At 44.1% G+C, this 21923-nt stretch overlaps 1 protein-coding gene across 1 annotated transcript in view; it reads left to right on the plus strand.

Annotated features, from left to right (window-relative positions):
• Positions 1-21923, plus strand: part of GRIK2 (glutamate ionotropic receptor kainate type subunit 2) — a 1088075-nt gene that overhangs the window by 827458 nt on the left and 238694 nt on the right. Inside the window, exon 13 of the mRNA XM_044292309.1 lies at positions 2777-2994. Within this exon, the coding sequence (XP_044148244.1) occupies positions 2777-2994 (218 nt within the window). The remainder of the gene's footprint in view (positions 1-2776; positions 2995-21923) is intronic.

Raw genomic sequence — 21923 nt, forward strand, 5'->3', positions numbered from 1 at the left:
TCAGAGCTTGAAATATTAGTACATGTCAGTATGAACTGTTATTTCATTATTTAATAAAATAGACAGGCCATTTTTAAATTATAATTATGCTCAGAAAAAAGTAAAATTTCTTCAATATATATCTATTTTGCTATTTACTATTTTTATATAAAAGGGGAATGTGTTATATTCAGAATGTAGTTCTATCTGCAGGCAGCAGGTTATAGAGCAAGAGGAACAGGGCAGATTTATATACAGTTTTGTAAGTTACTTTAATCTCTGCTCAATTTGGGCTAAGGACTCCAGTGGGCTGTTCTATTCACTAACTGGCAACTATTTCTGTATGAATATTTATATAAGGAAGATTATCAATCACTGATAAGGCTACACAGTAGATGACCACAGTGGGCAGGAATTTAAATGCCTGAAATACAAGGCATGATGCACACGACCGTATGTATTTTGCGTTCCGTAAAACGCGGATCCATAAAAAAAAATTGATGACATCCGTGTTGGATCCGTCACAGCCATTTTTTTTACTGTAGTTTGAATGCAGACTTTAAGTGCTAATACACATTAGTATAAAGTTGATCAAAACAGGGAATTTCAATAAAGAAAATGTTAGTTGAAATGTAACAATGAATGATCATTTTAGCCGACCAATGACAAACCATTATTATTTGAAAATAAGTTGGCCATGTTTAATATTTTTGTCTGATAGTCAGGCTATAAATCTTTTGTCCATCACCCAGTTTCAATGAACATGTATGGCCAGTATAAATAACTGTAATGGCCAATATGGACTAAAATGTGTATTGCCATGTCTGTGAAATGAACATTTACCAGATGTTTGTTCAACTAATGTTCAACCATAAAACAACTTCTATCTAGTGTGTATGGCTGCCTTTAGTCTTTGCTCACAAATCAATATATCAATCTGCTCAGTTTGTCTTGCTGTATAACAGGCTGCCTATAGATTGGACTGTATAAAAATAGATGTAATAATCATCAAGAGCACTGCCACTATCTACTCTATCATTGCAAACAAATAATGAAAACCTTGGTCCGTCCTTGCAGATTTTACTTGTCGCATTTTGAAAGCTAAAATTTTGATTTTTGCTTTTGTTCTTAGATCCAACAGTTTTTCATAGAAACCAATAGCTTGCAAGCAAAGATGTTGAATTATATTATAGTTATTAAAGTATTTTATAATACATACTATAATATGCAAATTATGCAAAACTATTGGTCTCCACTGAAGAGATAGTAATAGTCACGTTGTGTGTGTGACTTATGTATAGACAAGTTAAGATTTATTACTATCATATTCAGGATCTATGTGTCCTGGATAGGGTCATAAGAATGTGACTTATTAAAGGGGTTCTCTGGGTATTTAGAAAATGAAAATACTTAAATATTACTTTATTATAAATATGTTCCCAAATACCTTTCATTAGTAATAATGAACAGTTTTGTCTAGGGAACAATCATCAGGGGAAATAAAATGGTCACCATCCTATTAGTAAACAACAACACCTGTACTAATCACACAGGAGGATGCTACTTCAAGACACTGAGCTAAAGAGCTGACTCATCCTTCTCTTTGATCCTAAATACAGTTTAATATGATCTTCAGCTGAATATCTATAGAAATGGAGTGAGTGATAAGCAGCAGCACTTGTATGCAGTCTCCTTTAGCAGAGCTCCACATTACCACAGTCTGTCCTGTCTATCCTCCCGGTACTTCATGTCTCCTCATGAACCCCAGTCCTACAGAGATTCAGCTAAAGTTATTATCACCTATATTCAGGATCATAGTCCCTGACAAGTATAGCAGAGAGGAGGATGAGGCAGCTCTTTCGTTCAGTGTTGTGAAGTAACTTGTCCTGCTGTGTGAGTTGGACAGATTTTGTGTGTACTAATAGGACAGCAGCCATTTTATTTCTCCTGATGATTGCTCCCTAGACAAAATGAGGCATTATAACTAGTGAAAGGTATTTGGGGATTTTCCCAAAATTTATATTATGCACTTATATCGTGCCACTATATTCTGCAGCGCTTTACAGACATTACACCAATAGGGCCTACAATCTAAGTTCTCTATCATTATGTCTTAATATATTTATAATAAAGTAATATTTAAGTATTTTTATTTTCTAAATTTTCAGAGAACCCCTTTAATTATAGGGGTAACTCCAGTGACTACTTCAAATGTCAAGCTATCTCATGACAGCGCGCTTTAAAAAAAAAGTGATTTTCTACACCTATGTATAACTAAGACTTTCAAGTGATGGTGGGAGATACTCTGTAAGGCAGTGGTTTGGTTGCTCAGGTAATCCTAGAGTGCCAAAGTGGTCCATTTTGGATGCTGTGTCTTCCACTGTTGTTTGCAAATTTTAGGGGAAGCAGGTTGTTTGTAAGGGTATCACCAAGTTGCTAAAAAAATAATAATATGCATGTATACTTTAAATAATAGACACTGAGCATAGTGATGAAAGAGTTTAAATTTAAAATGTCTTTATTGTCTATTGTATTCAGTCAGGGCCCAGCTTTCAGTTCTCCAGAGCACCATAAGAAATAAAAGCTGTACTGAGGTTGGCTACTACATGCAACAAAAGCAATTATTAATGTAGAGTAGACAGTTTCATATGTTTCACATTTTTGAATCAACGCATATTTACATTGTATGTATGTATTTATGAGGAAGTTGTTAAATGGAAATTTTCACATGTATTGCTGTATTTTACTTTATTTATTGAAAAAAAAGCTTTACAATATATCCATTAATTTCCACCAGGTTCTGAACTTATGCCCAAAGCTCTTTCTACAAGAATAGTAGGAGGAATATGGTGGTTTTTTACACTTATCATCATTTCTTCATATACTGCCAACTTAGCTGCCTTTCTCACAGTGGAACGCATGGAGTCCCCCATTGATTCAGCAGATGATTTAGCAAAGCAGACTAAAATTGAATATGGAGCTGTCCAAGATGGTGCTACCATGACATTTTTTAAGGTATGTTGTAATTATTTTATTGTGTGAATATGACATTGTTATTTTACTAAGATAAGTATAGTATTATTTAATTAATTTCCTAGTTGAAATAATAAATGTTTTAAATAATATAAAATAAATATTGCTTCTTTTCTGTGTGTGTGAAAAATCATTTGTAAAAATCCACAAAAACATTTTTTTGTATACTACTCAAGAATAAATGAGACAAAATATATTCCACATATATTTGTCTGTCACCCATTTAAAATTAGTTTTTGAAATCTCAGTGTTAAATGTGGCAAGATATAATTTTCATAGTTTCAATATATTGGAATTGAATTGTATGAGATAAAGAATTTTTAACTTCTAAAACTGGATTTGTCAATGACGTAGAACTGAAATTATTTGCCACAATTCATAGTAATTAATTATTACAGTTAGGCCTCTTTCACATGGACGCCATGGTTTTGGGCCTGATAAGATGCGGGTACGTCGCTGGAAAATGCACTATTTTTCTGCACGAGTGCAAAACATTGTAATGCGTTTTGCCCGAGCGTGAGAAAAATCGGCATGTTTGGTACCCAGACCTGAACACGGACTTCTTCACAGAAGTTCGGGTTTGGGTTAGGTGTTGTGTAGATTGTATTATTTTCCCTTATAGCATGGTTATAAGGAAAAATAATAGCATTCTTAATACAGAATGCATAGTACAATAGGGATAGAGGGGTTACAAAAAATAAAAAAAATAATTTAACTCACCTTAATCAACTTGTTTGCGCAGCCCAGCTTCTCTTCTGTCTTCATCTTTGCTATGCAGTAGGAATAGGACCTCTGATGATGTCACTGCGCTCATCACATGGTCCATCACCATGGTGATGGATCATGTGACGGACCATGTGATGAGCGTAGTGATGTCACTACAGGTCCTTTTCCTCACAGATGAAGGCAGAAGAGAAGCCAGGCTGCGTGAACTAGTGGATTAAGCTGAGTTAAATTATTTTTATTTATTTTTAACTCCTCCATCCCTATTGTACTATGCATTCTATATTAAGAATGCTATTATTTTCCCTTATAACCATGTTATAAGGGAAAATAATAATGATCGGGACCCCATCCCGATCGTCTTCTAGCAACCGTGCGTTAAAATCGCACCACATCTGCACTTGCTTGCGGATGCTTGCGATTTTCCCGCAGCCCATTCACTTCTATGGGGCCTGCGTTGCGTGAAAAACGCACAAATTAGAGCATGCTGTGATTGTCACGCAATGCACAAGTGATGCGTGAAAATCACCGATCATTTGCACAGCCCCATAGCAATGAAAGGGTCCGGATCCAGTGCGGGTGCAATGCTTTCACCTTACGCATTGCACCAGCGCGGAAAACTCGTCCATGTGAAAGGGGCCTTAGTGTTGAGCAAATCAAAGTATCTGAAGTGGACTTTGATCCGAATTTTATGAAAAATGTAATTTGCTGTGAAAACAAATTTTCTCATGCTTCATGGTAATTAATCAATTGCCCCTGAAATGGTAAAAAAAATCATATTCAACTCATCCATTTTAGCGTGAAGGCCGCTGCAACAGTCTTGATTGATGATCCCATGCAAAATCTTGTGCGTGGCGACATATGACATCATTGTGTCACTGATTAACACCTGAAAACCCTAATTTTTTTATCTCAGATGCCACAATCAGCAATGAACGCGACATCCAAGGGGTTCAATGCCGGGAGGCGGCGTAATCATCGTTCCCCATCATTGCACCCGCTACTCACAAAGAAATGCGATTCATGACGAAGCAATTCGCCACAAAGCAAATTTCATTGTAAAATTCAGCGAAGCAGTCAAATCAAAATTTTCTAAGCTTTGCTCATCTCTAATCACAGTGCATAAATGAAACATTTATTATTTCTGACAATCCAGCTACCATTGTATATTGACAAGCCAGTCGTAAAATTGGTACATTACAGGGGTTTTCTTGGATTTTAAAACTGACAAAAACTGAAAATCCATGCAATTGCATTACACTTACCATAGCAATTTAATGCAGATTACACTGCATCTTTATGTTAAGTGAGATGATGTAGCTTCCATGCAATGAATTATTGCTAATGCTGGGCCAGCATGCTTCGCGGTCACCGTGCGGGGACGTACTGGCACTCACTGTAATGCCGTAGCCATGTTGGTTCATGGAATTACAGAGATTGGCTGGCCAAAACACATCATAGGGTGCTATATAGCACCCTATGACATGTGGTTCGGCTCAGTGTTAGTCAGGGAGAGCTGCAGCAGAAGGGACAGATAGTGTAGGGACAGGAATATATATATTTTTTTTAGGCAGGTTTTAGTGTGAAAAGGTGTTAGAGTACTATTGTTTTATTTGGCTGCAATATATATTATTAAAGGGGTTCTGCACTTTCAATTAACTGATGATCTATCCTCTGGATAGATCATCAGCTTCTGATCGGCCGGGGTCCGACACCCGGGACCCGTGCCGATCAGCTGTTTGAGAAGGCAGCAGTGCTCCAGCAGCGCCGCGGCCTTCTCACTGTTTACCGCCTGGCCGCCCGCCCACTGACGTCACGACTTGTATCAACTACAGTGGGCGCGGCTAAGCTCTGTTCACTTGAATGGAGCTTAGCCGCTCCCACTGTAGTTGATACTAGTCGTGACGTCAGTGGGCGGGCGGCCCGGCGGTAAATAGTGAGAAGGCAGCGGCGCTGCTGGAGCGTCGCTGCCTTCTCAAACAGCTGATCGGCACGGGTCCCGGGTGTCGGACCCCGGCCGATCAGAAGCTGATGATCTATCCAGAGGATAGATCATCAGTTAATTGAAAGTGCAGAACCCCTTTAACACAACCTGCCCTATATTGCGTGCAATTGTTTTGCCGCTGCTGACAGTGACACAAACTTTGCTACATCTGTTGTGTTACATTTGCACATCCTAAATATCTGTGACATTCAGTGTAATTTTTTCGCCGCTTGTGACAGCGACATTACGGTACATGCGCTACATCTCCTGTATAATGTCTGTGCATTCTAAATATTTGTGACATTCAGCGAAATTTTTTCGCCGCTTGTGATCGCGCATTACCTGCGCTATATCTCCTATAAAACGTTTGCACATCCTAAATATCTGAGACATTCAGTCTAATTTTTTTTTTGCTGCTGGTGACAGCGACATTACCTGCACTACAGCTGCTGCATTACGTATCTATGACATTCAGTGTCATTTTTTCTTAGCCGCTGGTGACAGCGACATTACCTTTGCTACACCTTCTTTATAACATTTGTGCACCATAAATATTTGTAACATTTAGTGTCATTTTTTGACGCTGGTGACAGAGACATTACCTGCGCTACATCTCCTATATAATGTTTGCACATCCTAAATATCTGACATTCAGTGAAATTTTTTCTTAGCTGCTGGTGACAGCGACATTACCTGTGCTACATCTCCTGTATAACGTTTGCGTATTCTAAATATCTGTGACATTCAGTGTAATTTTTTCTTAGCCGTTGGTGACAGTGACATTACCTGCGCTACATCTCCTGTATAACATTGGTGCATCCTAAATATATGTGACATTCAGTGTTATTTTTTCTTAGCCGCTGGTGACAGCAACATTACCTGCACTACATCTCCTGTATAACATTTGAGCATCCTAAATATCTCTGAGATTTAGTGTAATTTATTTGCACATTCACTTACAAAACCTGCGCTACTGTACGTGTGACATACTTACAAGTATATATTCTTGCTCAAGTTGAGAAGTTAGGAACGGGGAAGTGGCCATGCTACTGATGGTGCCCGCAGAGGCCGTGGCCCTGGGTGCGGCGAAACTGTGCCTGCTGCTAGAACACAAGAAACACACTTATCCACAATACCTAGCTTCATGTCCTAGTTTGCAGTGCGGCGCAGGATACCACTCTCAAAGTCATTCCAGTGCGACCAGGTAGCCAAGAGTCTGGTCAACAAAATCCTCACTCTGATCTTCCTTCCTCCCACCATGGAGGGTCTTGCCAAACAAATGATCCCACACTCAGATATTCTGAGGAGCTCTTATCATTGACATTCCTTGATTTGGCCCTCTCGCCAAGCCCTTTTGAAGATGGACATGAGGAGATCTTGTGCACTGATTCCAAAACTCTTGAGAATCCACAGTTACAAGAAGATGACAGTGGGGAATGGCAATTAGTGTTTCACGAGGTGGATGATGATGATGAGACACAGTTACCAATAAGTCAACGGCAATTAGAGTCTCAAGAGGTTGATGATGAGGATGAGACACAGTTATCAATAAGAGTGGTTGTTGTTAGGTCAACAAGTCAGGAGGATGACCAAGAGTAAGGAAGTTGAAGAGGAGGTGGTGGTCGATGAAATCACTGATCCAACCTGGGAAGGTGGCAAGCCGAGCGAGGACAGCAGCACAGAGGGGGAGGGTTCTGCAGCACTGCAACAGGCTGGAAGAGGCATTCGGGTGGCAAAAGGGATAAGCGGGCCACACCAAACATGCACGCAACTGTTCCCCGGAGCAGCACCTTGTGGCTATCTCCCTTGCCAAGGGGTAGGTGTTCCACAGTCTGGCACTTTGTTGAGGAATGTGAGGACGATAAAAGAATTGTCATTTGCATCCTGTTCCGTACCAAAATGAGCAGGTGTGTGAACACTAGCAACCTCACCACCACCAGCATGATCCACTACATGGCATCAAAGCACCCTAATAGGTGGACTTCCTATTCCTCTGTGTTATGTGCTTGCCAATGCCCTGTCCAAGACGCTTGCCTCGATGCCTCCGGCTCTGCACCTGGACCTTCGTAAGCACCATCAGCTAGCACATCCACTTCTGTGTTCCAGCACAGCGTACATATGTCCATACCCTAGGCCTTTGAACGAAAGCACAAATACCCAGCCACCCACCCACAGGCCATAGCACTAAATGTGCACCTTTCCAAATTGCTGGCTCTGGAAATGTTCTCATTGAGGCATGGTTGTGTCTGATAATGGCCATAACTTGGTGGCGGCATTGGAGTTCGGCAAGCCCACACACATACCATGCCTAGCCCACATGTTCAACTTATAGGTTCAGTGGTTTCTCAAAACCTACCCCAATTTGCCTGGGCTACTGGTGAAGGTGAGCCGCCGCCGGTCTGGCAACACTACAGCAGCACTTGAAATTGCCAGCTCACTAACTGTTATGCTACGTGTGCACGCGCTGGAACTCCGCGTTCCACATGTTGGCCAGGCTTTGTGAGCAGCAAAGGGCAGTAGTGGAATGCCAGCTGCAACATGGTCGTCATATTTCCATTCAGCTTCCACTCTTCACAAGCAACGAGTGGGCATGGATGTCTGACCTCTGTGAGGTTTTACTCAACTTTGAGGAATCAACACAAATGTTGAGCGGCGATGCCGCTATTATCAGCGTAACCATCCCACTTATGTGTCTACTGAAATTCTTGCTGCTAACAATGAAGGAGGACACTTTGAATGTGAAAGAGGTGGAAATGGGGGAAGACAGTACACAGGGTGATAGCCAGACCACCCTCAGTTCACCTTCTCAGCTTGAATTGGATGATAATGAGGAGGAGGAGCAGGAGACGGTTGCCTCCGCTACAGAGGGTAGTACCCATAGCAAGTTTATTCTGTTCAGCATGGATGGGCCGAAGAGGAGTAAGAGAATGAGGAGATTGAGAGTCATCCTCCTTATGAGGACAGTGAAGTCTTGTCTGTTGAGAGTCTGGCACACATGGCTGACTTTATGTTATGTTGCCTTTCCCGTGACCCTCGTCTTATACGCATTCTGTTCAACACCGATTACTGGTTGTTCACCCTTCTCGACCCTCGCTACAAAGAGAACTTCTTATCTCTCATTCCTGTGGTGGAGAGCACTAGCAAAATGGTGCTACATCAGAAGGCCCTTCTGACAACGCTGGCGCATAGTACTTAGTTCCTTGGGCAACCGAGGAGGGGGGACGAGGGGAACACATAGCAGTTCCAACAGTGGCAGGGTAACACTCTCCAAGGCCTGGGACAGTTTCATGACACCCCGCAAGCACTCTTACCCTGATGCGCGGCCTAGTGTCACAAGTAGTGAAAAGTTTTGGAAGATGGTAAAGCAATACGTAGCAGACCATGTCAGCGTCCTCAGTGATCCCTCTGTGCTTTACAACTATTGGGTGTCCAAGCTGGACACTGGGCACGAACTGTCGCTCTATGCCTTGGAGGTGCTGGCCTGCCCTTTCACCAGTGTTTTGTCAGAGCGGGAATTTAGTGCTGCTGGGGGCATAATAACTGATAAGCTCATCCGCCTGTCAACTGAAAATGCTGACAGGTTGACTCTTATCAAAATTAACAAGGCCTGGATTGCCCCTCACTTCTCCACTCCACCAGAGGAAAGCGGCTGAACATAAAGGCACTTTAAATGTGGCATTTATGGTGTATTGAATGCACTGTATTGCCATGCACCCCTTCCACCACAAAAAAAGGTATATGGTTCAATCTTCCTTTTCTCGTCATTCGCCTCCTCCTACATCACATCAACATGCTTATTAGGCTGCCCTCGCTCCTAATGTTTTAGAGGGTCAGCTCAGCAGCAGACCCTCGCCCCTAATGTTTAAGAGGGTCAGATCAACAGCAGACCCTCACCTCTAATGTTTTAGATGGTCAAATCACCATCAGGCCCTCGCCCCTAATTTTTCAGAGGTTCAACTCAGCAGCAGACCCTCACCCCTAATGTTTTAGAGGGTCAGATCAGCAGCAGGGCTTGCCAATAAAATGTTTTAGAGGGTCACCAGCAGGCCCTTGCTCCTAATGTTTTTGAGGGTCACCAGCAAGCCATCAATAATATTTTTTCAAGGGTTTGTATGATGCCCTCCTTTATGTGTAATAAAGGGAGTATTGGAGTGCCGGTTCCTTGCAATTTTGGCAGTCCTTTCACTTAGTGCATAGGCTTTATGAGTGTAGGAGTCCCACTACCTCAACAATTGTACCACAATGTGAATGAGGCTCTCCTTTTTGAGTGCCTCTTCCTTGAAATTTTTGGCAGCACTTGCACTTTATATACAATGTACAGGAAATAATTTTTACTAACAATTTTTCCTCTAAAATCGATTTTATCTTCGTTTTTGTGCGTATCATTGTCAGCCTGTCAAAGTGGCGTACTACTTGGACAACATTGTTCCCAGCAGCGACCTGGGAGTTCAAGATGCATCCAGACATCCTCCCCATGCTGTTCCTGAACAATTTCATTGGTGTTTCTATAAATTTTTTGACCTTTCCCTATGAACCAGACACCCATCCCTCTTCAGAGCAGGGGTTGCCTGGTTTAATGCTTGGGTTCTTCCATTGACTTTCATTGTGCTCTGGTGCTCTGTAGAGCACCCGGGCATCCCAAAGTGTTCTACTCGAGCACCAGAGCACCCGGGCACTTTGGTGCTCGATCAACACTTATTATTACTAGGGATGAGCGAACTCGAACTGTATAGTTCGGGTTCGTACCGAATTTTGGGGTGTCCGTGACACGGACCCGAACCCGGACATTTTCGTAAAAGTCCGGGTTCGGGTTCGGTGTTCGTCGCTTTCTTGGCGCTTTTGTGACGCTTTCTTGGCGCTTTTTGAAAGGCTGCAAAGCAGCCAATCAACAAGCGTCATACTACTTGCCCCAAGAGGCCATCACAGCCATGCCTACTATTGGCATGGCTGTGATTGGCCAGAGCACCATGTGACCCAGCCTCTATTTAAGCTGGAGTCACATAGCGCCGCCCGTCACTCTGCTCTGATTAGCGTAGGGAGAGGTTGCGGCTGCGACAGTAGGGCGAGATTAGGCAGATTAACTCCTCCAAAGGACTTGATTAACTGATCGATCTGCAGCTGTGGATCATTGAGCTGCTGATCCTCAATTGCTCACTGTTTTTAGGCTGCCCAGACCGTTTGTCAGTCACATTTTTCTGGGGTGATCGGCGGCCATTTTGTGTCTTGTGGTGCGCCAGCACAAGCTGCGACCAAGTGCATTTAACCCTCAATGGTGTGGTTGTTTTTTGGCTAAAGCCTACATCAGGGTGAAGCTGTCACACCAAGTGCATTTAACCAGCAATAGTCTGTTCATTTTTTGGCCATATACAAAATCAGGGGCAAGCTGCGCCTGTCACCAAGTGCATTTAACCCTCAATGGTGTGGTTGTTTTTTGGCTAAAGCCTACATCAGGGTGAAGCTGTCACACCAAGTGCATTTAACCAGCAATAGTCTGTTCATTTTTTGGCCATATACAAAATCAGGGGCAAGCTGCGCCTGTCACCAAGTGCATTTAACCCTCAATGGTGTGGTTGTTTTTTGGCTAAAGCCTACATCAGGGTGAAGCTGTCACACCAAGTGCATTTAACCAGCAATAGTCTGTTCATTTTTTGGCCATATACAAAATCAGGGGCAAGCTGCGCCTGTCACCAAGTGCATTTAACCCTCAATGGTGTGGTTGTTTTTTGGCTAAAGCCTACATCAGGGTGAAGCTGTCACACCAAGTGCATTTAACCAGCAATAGTCTGTTCATTTTTTGGCCATATACAAAATCAGGGGCAAGCTGCGCCTGTCACCAAGTGCATTTAACCCTCAATGGTGTGGTTGTTTTCTGGCTAAAGCCTACATCAGGGTGAAGCTGTCACACCAAGTGCATTTAACCAGCAATAGTCTGTTTATTTTTTGGCCATATACTACATCAGGGGCAAGCTGCGCCCGTCACCAAGTGCATTTAACCCTCAGTAGTGTGGTTGGTCAAGCTGTGACACCAAGTGCATTTAACCAGCAATAGTCTGTTCATTTTTTGGCCATATACTACATCAGGGGCAAGCTGCGCCCGTCACCAAGTGCATTTAACCAGCAATAGTGTGGTTATTTTTTGGCCATATCCCAGTCTAATTCTGTCACTAAATCCATACCGGTCACCCAGCGCCTAAATACTAGGCCTCAAATTTATATCCCGCTAAATCTCTCGTTACCGCTGTCCTGTTGTAGCTGGGAAAGTTATTTAGTGTCCGTCAAAGCACATTTTTTGTTCTGGGTTGAAGTACAATTCCCAATTTAGCAATTTCATAATTTAGTGGTTTCTGCTATATCAGAGCTATTTGAAATCTATCCCTAAAAGGGTATATAATATTCAAGGTGCACATTGGGTCATTCAGAATAACTTCACACACACCCGCTACTGTGTATTTTCAAGTCTAATTCTGTCACTAAACCCATACCTGTCACCCAGCGCCTAAATACTAGGCCTCAAATTTATATCCTGCTAAATCTCTCGTTACCGCTGTCCTGTTGTAGCTGGGAAAGTTATTTAGTGTCCGTCAAAGCACATTTTTTGTTCTGGGTTGAAGTACAATTCCCAATTTAGCAATTTCATAATTTAGTGGTTTCTGCTATATCAGAGCTATTTGAAATCTATCCCTAAAAGGGTATATAATATTCAAGGTGCACATTGGGTCATTCAGAATAACTTCACACACACCCGCTACTGTGTATTTTCAAGTCTAATTCTGTCACTAAACCCATACCTGTCACCCAGCGCCTAAATACTAGGCCTCAAATTTATATCCTGCTAAATCTCTCGTTACCGCTGTCCTGTTGTAGCTGGGAAAGTTATTTAGTGTCCGTCAAAGCACATTTTTTGTTCTGGGTTGAAGTACAATTCCCAATTTAGCAATTTCATAATTTAGTGGTTTCTGCTATATCAGAGCTATTTGAAATCTATCCCTAAAAGGGTATATAATATTCAAGGTGCACATTGGGTCATTCAGAATAACTTCACACACACCCGCTACTGTGTATTTTCAAGTCTAATTCTGTCACTAAACCCATACCTGTCACCCAGCGCCTAAATACTAGGCCTCAAATTTATATCCTGCTAAATCTCTCGTTACCGCTGTCCTGTTGTAGCTGGGAAAGTTATTTAGTGTCCGTCAAAGCACATTTTTTGTTCTGGGTTGAAATACAATTCCCAATTTAGCAATTTCATAATTTAGTGGTTTCTGCTATATCAGAGCTATTTGAAATCTATCCCTAAAAGGGTAGATCATATTGAAGGTGCACATAGGGTCATTCAGAATAACTTCACACACACCCGCTACTGTGTATTTCCAAGTCTAATTCTGTCACTAAACCCATACCTGTCACCCAGCGCCTAAATACTAGGCCTCAAATTTATATCCCGCTAAATCTCTCGTTATCGCTGTCCTGTTGTAGCTGGGAAAGTTATTTAGTGTCCGTCAAAGCACATTTTTTGTTCTGGGTTGAAGTACAATTCCCAATTTAGCAATTTCATAATTTAGTGGTTTCTGCTATATCAGAGCTATTTGAAATCTATCCCTAAAAGGGTATATAATATTCAAGGTGCACATTGGGTCATTCAGAATAACTTCACACACACCCGCTACTGTGTATTTCCAAGTCTAATTCTGTCACTAAACCCATACCTGTCACCCAGCGCCTAAATACTAGGCCTCAAATTTATATCCTGCTAAATCTCTCGTTACCGCTGTACTGTTGTTGCTGGGAAAGATATTTAGTGTCCGTCAAAGCACATTTTTTGTTCTGGGTTGAAGTACAATTCCCAATTTAGCAATTTCATAATTTAGTGGTTTCTGCTATATCAGAGCTATTTGAAATCTATCCCTAAAAGGGTATATAATATTCAAGGTGCACATTGGGTCATTCAGAATAACTTCACACACACCCGCTACTGTGTATTTTCAAGTCTACTTCTGTCACTAAACCCATACCTGTCACCCAGCGCCTAAATACTAGGCCTCAAATTTATATCCTGCTAAATCTCTCGTTACCGCTGTCCTGTTGTAGCTGGGAAAGTTATTTAGTGTCCGTCAAAGCACATTTTTTCTTCTGGGTTGAAATACAATTCCCAATTTAGCAATTTCATAATTTAGTGGTTTCTGCTATATCAGAGCTATTTGAAATCTATCCCTAAAAGGGTAGATCATATTGAAGGTGCACATAGGGTCATTCAGAATAACTTCACACACACCCGCTACTGTGTATTTCCAAGTCTAATTCTGTCACTAAACCCATACCTGTCACCCAGCGCCTAAATACTAGGCCTCAAATTTATATCCCGCTAAATCTCTCGTTACCGCTGTCCTGTTGTAGCTGGGAAAGTTATTTAGTGTCCGTCAAAGCACATTTTTTGTTCTGGGTTGAAGTACAATTCCCAATTTAGCAATTTCATAATTTAGTGGTTTCTGCTATATCAGAGCTATTTGAAATCTATCCCTAAAAGGGTATATAATATTCAAGGTGCACATTGGGTCATTCAGAATAACTTCACACACACCCGCTACTGTGTATTTCCAAGTCTAATTCTGTCACTAAACCCATACCTGTCACCCAGCGCCTAAATACTAGGCCTCAAATTTATATCCTGCTAAATCTCTCGTTACCGCTGTACTGTTGTTGCTTGGAAAGATATTTAGTGTCCGTCAAAGCACATTTTTTGTTCTGGGTTGAAATACAATTCCCAATTTAGCAATTTCATAATTTAGTGGTTTCTGCTATATCAGAGCTATTTGAAATCTATCCCTAAAAGGGTATATAATATTCAAGGTGCACATTGGGTCATTCAGAATAACTTCACACACACCCGCTACTGTGTATTTTCAAGTCTAATTCTGTCACTAAACCCATACCTGTCACCCAGCGCCTAAATACTAGGCCTCAAATTTATATCCTGCTAAATCTCTCGTTACCGCTGTACTGTTGTTGCTGGGCAAGATATTTAGTGTCCGTCAAAGCACATTTTTTGTTCTGGGTTGAAATACAATTCCCAATTTAGCAATTTCATAATTTAGTGGTTTCTGCTATATCAGAGCTATTTGAAATCTATCCCTAAAAGGGTATATAATATTCAAGGTGCACATTGGGTCATTCAGAATAACTTCACACACACCCGCTACTGTGTATTTCCAAGTCTAATTCTGTCACTAAACCCATACCTGTCACCCAGCGCCTAAATACTAGGCCTCAAATTTATATCCTGCTAAATCTCTCGTTACCGCTGTACTGTTGTTGCTTGGAAAGATATTTAGTGTCCGTCAAAGCACATTTTTTGTTCTGGGTTGAAGTACAATTCCCAATTTAGCAATTTCATAATTTAGTGGTTTCTGCTATATCAGAGCTATTTGAAATCTATCCCTAAAAGGGTATATAATATTCAAGGTGCACATTGGGTCATTCAGAATAACTTCACACACACCCGCTACTGTGTATTTTCAAGTCTAATTCTGTCACTAAACCCATACCTGTCACCCAGCGCCTAAATACTAGGCCTCAAATTTATATCCTGCTAAATCTCTCGTTACCGCTGTACTGTTGTTGCTGGGCAAGATATTTAGTGTCCGTCAAAGCACATTTTTTGTTCTGGGTTGAAATACAATTCCCAATTTAGCAATTTCATAATTTAGTGGTTTCTGCTATATCAGAGCTATTTGAAATCTATCCCTAAAAGGGTATATAATATTCAAGGTGCACATTGGGTCATTCAGAATAACTTCACACACACCCGCTACTGTGTATTTTCAAGTCTAATTCTGTCACTAAACCCATACCTGTCACCCAGCGCCTAAATACTAGGCCTCAAATTTATATCCTGCTAAATCTCTCGTTACCGCTGTACTGTTGTTGCTGGGCAAGATATTTAGTGTCCGTCAAAGCACATTTTTTGTTCTGGGTTGAAATACAATTCCCAATTTAGCAATTTCATAATTTAGTGGTTTCTGCTATATCAGAGCTATTTGAAATCTATCCCTAAAAGGGTATATAATATTCAAGGTGCACATTGGGTCATTCAGAATAACTTCACACACACCCGCTACTGTGTATTTTCAAGTCTAATTCTGTCACTAAACCCATACCTGTCACCCAGCGCCTAAATACTAGGCCTCAAATTTATATCCTGCTAAATCTCTCGTTACCGCTGTACTGTTGTTGCTGGGCAAGATATTTAGTGTCCGTCAAAGCACATTTTTTGTTCTGGGTTGAAATACAATTCCCAATTTAGCAATTTCATAATTTAGTGGTTTCTGCTATATCAGAGCTATTTGAAATCTATCCCTAAAAGGGTATATAATATTCAAGGTGCACATTGGGTCATTCAGAATAACTTCACACACACCCGCTACTGTGTATTTTCAAGTCTAATTCTGTCACTAAACCCATACCTGTCACCCAGCGCCTAAATACTAGGCCTCAAATTTATATCCTGCTAAATCTCTCGTTACCGCTGTACTGTTGTTGCTGGGCAAGATATTTAGTGTCCGTCAAAGCACATTTTTTGTTCTGGGTTGAAATACAATTTCCAATTTAGCAATTTCATAATTTAGTGGTTTCTGCTATATCAGAGCTATTTGAAATCTATCCCTAAAAGGGTATATAATATTCAAGGTGCACATTGGGTCATTCAGAATAACTTCACACACACCCGCTACTGTGTATTTCCAAGTCTAATTCTGTCACTAAACCCATACCTGTCACCCAGCGCCTAAATACTAGGCCTCAAATTCATATCCAGCTAAATCTGTCGTTAGTGCTGTAGCTGGGCGAGTTATTTAGTGTCCGTTCAAGCACATTTCTTGTTCTGGGTTGAAATACAATTCCCAATTTAGCAATTTCATAATTTAGTGGTTTCTGCTATATCAGAGCTATTTGAAATCTATCCCTAAAAGGGTATATAATATTCAAGGTGCACATTGGGTCATTCAGAATAACTTCACACACACACACGCTTCTGTGCATTTCCAAGTCTAATTCTGTCACTAAATCCATACCGGTCACCCAGCGCCTAAATACTAGGCCTCAAATTTATATCCCGCTGAATTTGAATACAATACATTGGGCCAAATAATATATTTGTTGTTGTGGTGAACCATAACAATGAGAAAAACATCTAGTAAGGGACGCGGACGTGGACATGGTCGTGGTGGTGTTAGTGGACCCTCTGGTGCTGGGAGAGGACGTGGCCGTTCTGCCACATCCACACGTCCTAGTGTACCAACTACCTCAGGTCCCAGTAGCCGCCAGAATTTACAGCGATATATGGTGGGGCCCAATGCCGTTCTAAGGATGGTAAGGCCTGAGCAGGTACAGGCATTAGTCAATTGGGTGGCCGACAGTGGATCCAGCACGTTCACATTATCTCCCACCCAGTCTTCTGCAGAAAGCGCACAGATGGCGCCTGAAAACCAACCCCATCAGTCTGTCACATCACCCCCATGCATACCAGGGAAACTGTCTCAGCCTCAAGTTATGCAGCAGTCTCTTATGCTGTTTGAAGACTCCGCTGGCAGGGTTTCCCAAGGGCATCCACCTAGCCCTTCCCCAGCGGTGAAAGACATAGAATGCACTGACGCACAACCACTTATGTTTCCTGATGATGAGGACATGGGAATACCACCTCAGCATGTCTCTGATGATGACGAAACACAGGTGCCAACTGCTGCGTCTTTCTGCAGTGTGCAGACTGAACAGGAGGTCAGGGATCAAGACTGGGTGGAAGACGATGCAGGGGACGATGAGGTCCTAGACCCCACATGGAATGAAGGTCGTGCCACTGACTTTCACAGTTCGGAGGAAGAGGCAGTGGTGAGACCGAGCCAACAGCGTAGCAAAAGAGGGAGCAGTGGGCAAAAGCAGAACACCCGCCGCCAAGAGACTCCGCCTGCTACTGACCGCCGCCATCTGGGACCGAGCACCCCAAAGGCAGCTTCAAGGAGTTCCCTGGCATGGCACTTCTTCAAACAATGTGCTGACGACAAGACCCGAGTGGTTTGCACGCTGTGCCATCAGAGCCTGAAGCGAGGCATTAACGTTCTGAACCTGAGCACAACCTGCATGACCAGGCACCTGCATGCAAAGCATGAACTGCAGTGGAGTAAACACCTTAAAACCAAGGAAGTCACTCAGGCTCCCCCTGCTACCTCTTCTGCTGCTGCCGCCTCGGCCTATTCTGCTGCTGCCGCCTCGGCCTCTTCCTCCGCCTCTGGAGGAACGTTGGCACCTGCCGCCCAGCAAACAGGGGATGTACCACCAACACCACCACCACCACCTCCGTCACCAAGCGTCTCAACCATGTCACACGCCAGCGTTCAGCTCTCCATCTCACAAACATTTGATAGAAAGCGTAAATTCCCACCTAGCCACCCTCGATCCCTGGCCCTGAATGCCAGCATTTCTAAACTACTGGCCTATGAAATGCTGTCATTTAGGCTGGTGGACACAGACAGCTTCAAACAGCTCATGTCGCTTGCTGTCCCACAGTATGTTGTTCCCAGCCGGCACTACTTCTCCAAGAGAGCCGTGCCTTCCCTGCACAACCAAGTATCCGATAAAATCAAGTGTGCACTGCGCAACGCCATCTGTAGCAAGGTCCACCTAACCACAGATACGTGGACCAGTAAGCACGGCCAGGGACGCTATATCTCCCTAACTGCACACTGGGTAAATGTAGTGGCAGCTGGGCCCCAGGCGGAGAGCTGTTTGGCGCACGTCCTTCCGCCGCCAAGGATCGCAGGGCAACATTCTTTGCCTCCTGTTGCCACCTCCTCCTTCTCGGCTTCCTCCTCCTCTTCTTCCACCTGCTCATCCAGTCAGCCACACACCTTCACCACCAACTTCAGCACAGCCCGGGGTAAACGTCAGCAGGCCATTCTGAAACTCATATGTTTGGGGGACAGGCCCCACACCGCACAGGAGTTGTGGCGGGGTATTGAACAACAGACCGACGAGTGGTTGCTGCCGGTGAGCCTCAAGCCCGGCCTGGTGGTGTGTGATAATGGGCGAAATCTCGTTGCAGCTCTGGGACTAGCCAATTTGACGCACATCCCTTGCTTGGCGCATGTGCTGAATTTGGTGGTGCAGAAGTTCATTCACAACTACCCCGACATGTCAGAGCTGCTGCATAAAGTGCGGGCCGTCTGTTCGCGCTTCCGGCGTTCACATCCTGCCGCTGCTCGCCTGTCTGCGCTACAGCGTAACTTCGGCCTTCCCGCTCACCGCCTCATATGCGACGTGCCCACCAGGTGGAACTCCACCTTGCACATGCTGGACAGACTGTGCGAGCAGCAGCAGGCCATAGTGGAGTTTCAGCTGCAGCACGCACGGGTCAGTCGCACTACAGAACAGCACCACTTCACCACCAATGACTGGGCCTCCATGCGAGACCTGTGTGCCCTGTTGCGCTGTTTCGAGTACTCCACCAACATGGCCAGTGGCGATGACACCGTTATCAGCGTTACAATACCACTTCTATGTCTCCTTGAGAAAACACTTAGGGCGATGATGGAAGAGGAGGTGGCCCAGGAGGAGGAGGAGGAGGAGGAGGAAGAGGGGTCATTTTTAGCACTTTCAGGCCAGTCTCTTCGAAGTGACTCAGAGGGAGGTTTTTGGCAACAGCAGAGGCCAGGTACAAATGTGGCCAGCCAGGGCCCACTACTGGAGGACGAGGAGGACGAGGATGAGGAGGAGGTGGAGGAGGATGAGGATGAAGCATGGTCACAGCGGGGTGGCACCCAACGCAGCTCGGGTCCATCACTGGTGCGTGGCTGGGGGGAAAGGCAGGACGATGACGATACGCCTCCCACAGAGGACAGCTTGTCCTTACCCCTGGGCAGCCTGGCACACATGAGCGACTACATGCTGCAGTGCCTGCGCAACGACAGCAGAGTTGCCCACATTTTAACCTGTGCGGACTACTGGGTTGCCACCCTGCTGGATCCACGCTACAAAGACAATGTGCCCACCTTACTTCCTGCACTGGAGCGTGATAGGAAGATGCGCGAGTACAAGCGCACGTTGGTAGACGCGCTACTGAGAGCATTCCCAAATGTCACAGGGGAACAAGTGGAAGCCCAAGGCCAAGGCAGAGGAGGAGCAAGAGGTCGCCAAGGCAGCTGTGTCACGGCCAGCTCCTCTGAGGGCAGGGTTAGCATGGCAGAGATGTGGAAAACTTTTGTCAACACGCCACAGCTAACTGCACCACCACCTGATACGCAACGTGTTAGCAGGAGGCAACATTTCACTAACATGGTGGAACAGTACGTGTGCACACCCCTCCACGTACTGACTGATGGTTCGGCCCCATTCAACTTCTGGGTCTCTAAATTGTCCACGTGGCCAGAGCTAGCCTTTTATGCCTTGGAGGTGCTGGCCTGCCCGGCAGCCAGCGTTTTGTCTGAACGTGTATTCAGCACGGCAGGGGGCGTCATTACAGACAAACGCAGCCGCCTGTCTACAGCCAATGTGGACAAGCTGACGTTCATAAAAATGAACCAGGCATGGATCCCACAGGACCTGTCCGTCCCTTGTCCAGATTAGACATTAACTACCTCCCCATAACCATATATTATTGGACTCCAGGGCACTTCCTCATTCAATCCTATTTTTATTTTCATTTTACCATTATATTGCAAGGCTACCCAAAGTTGAATGAACCTCTCCTCTGCCTGTGTGCTAGGCCTAAATATATGCCAATGGATTGTTGCAGTGGTGGCTGACGTGAAGCCTCATTCTCTGCTATGACATGCAGACTGATTCTCTGGTGACATGAAGCCAGATTGTCTGTTACGGGACCTCTCTCCTCTGCCTGGGTGCTGGGCCTGAATTTATGACAATGGACTGTTGCAGTGGTGGGTGACGTGAAGCCTGATTCTCTGCTATGACATGCAGACTGATTCTCTGGTGACATGAAGCCAGATCCTCTGTTACGGGACCTCTCTCCTCTGCCTGGGTGCTGGGCCTAAATATATGAAAATGGACTGTTGCAGTGGTGGGTGACGTGAAGCCTGATTCTCTGCTATGACATGCAGACTGATTCTCTGGTGACATGAAGCCAGATCCTCTGTTACGGGACCTCTCTCCTCTGCCTGGGTGCTGGGCCTAAATTTATGAAAATGGACTGTTGCAGTGGTGGGTGACGTGAAGCCTCATTCTCTGCTATGACATGCAGACTGATTCTCTGCTGACATGAAGCCAGATTGTCTGTTACGGGACCTCTCTCCTCTGCCTGTGTGCTAGGCCTAAATATATGCCAATGGATTGTTGCAGTGGTGGCTGACGTGAAGCCTGATTCTCTGCTATGACATGCAGACTGATTCTCTGGTGACATGAAGCCAGATCCTCTGTTACGGGACCTCTCTCCTCTGCCTGGGTGCTGGGCCTAAATATATGAAAATGGACTGTTGCAGTGGTGGGTGACGTGAAGCCTGATTCTCTGCTATGACATGCAGACTGATTCTCTGGTGACATGAAGCCAGATCCTCTGTTACGGGACCTCTCTCCTCTGCCTGGGTGCTGGGCCTAAATATATGAAAATGGACTGTTGCAGTGGTGGGTGACGTGAAGCCTGATTCTCTGCTATGACATGCAGACTGATTCTCTGGTGACATGAAGCCAGATCCTCTGTTACGGGACCTCTCTCCTCTGCCTGGGTGCTGGGCCTAAATTTATGAAAATGGACTGTTGCAGTGGTGGGTGACGTGAAGCCTGATTCTCTGCTATGACATGCAGACTGATTCTCTGCTGACATGAAGCCAGATTGTCTGTTACGGGACCTCTCTCCTCTGCCTGTGTGCTAGGCCTAAATATATGCCAATGGATTGTTGCAGTGGTGGCTGACGTGAAGCCTGATTCTCTGCTATGACATGCAGACTGATTCTCTGGTGACATGAAGCCAGATCCTCTGTTACGGGACCTCTCTCCTCTGCCTGGGTGCTGGGCCTAAATATATGAAAATGGACTGTTGCAGTGGTGGGTGACGTGAAGCCTGATTCTCTGCTATGACATGCAGACTGATTCTCTGGTGACATGAAGCCAGATCCTCTGTTACGGGACCTCTCTCCTCTGCCTGGGTGCTGGGCCTAAATTTATGAAAATGGACTGTTGCAGTGGTGGGTGACGTGAAGCCTCATTC

The sequence above is a fragment of the Bufo gargarizans genome, chromosome 4 (assembly GCF_014858855.1).
Source record: "Bufo gargarizans isolate SCDJY-AF-19 chromosome 4, ASM1485885v1, whole genome shotgun sequence".
NCBI classification, from domain to species: Eukaryota; Metazoa; Chordata; class Amphibia; order Anura; family Bufonidae; genus Bufo; species Bufo gargarizans.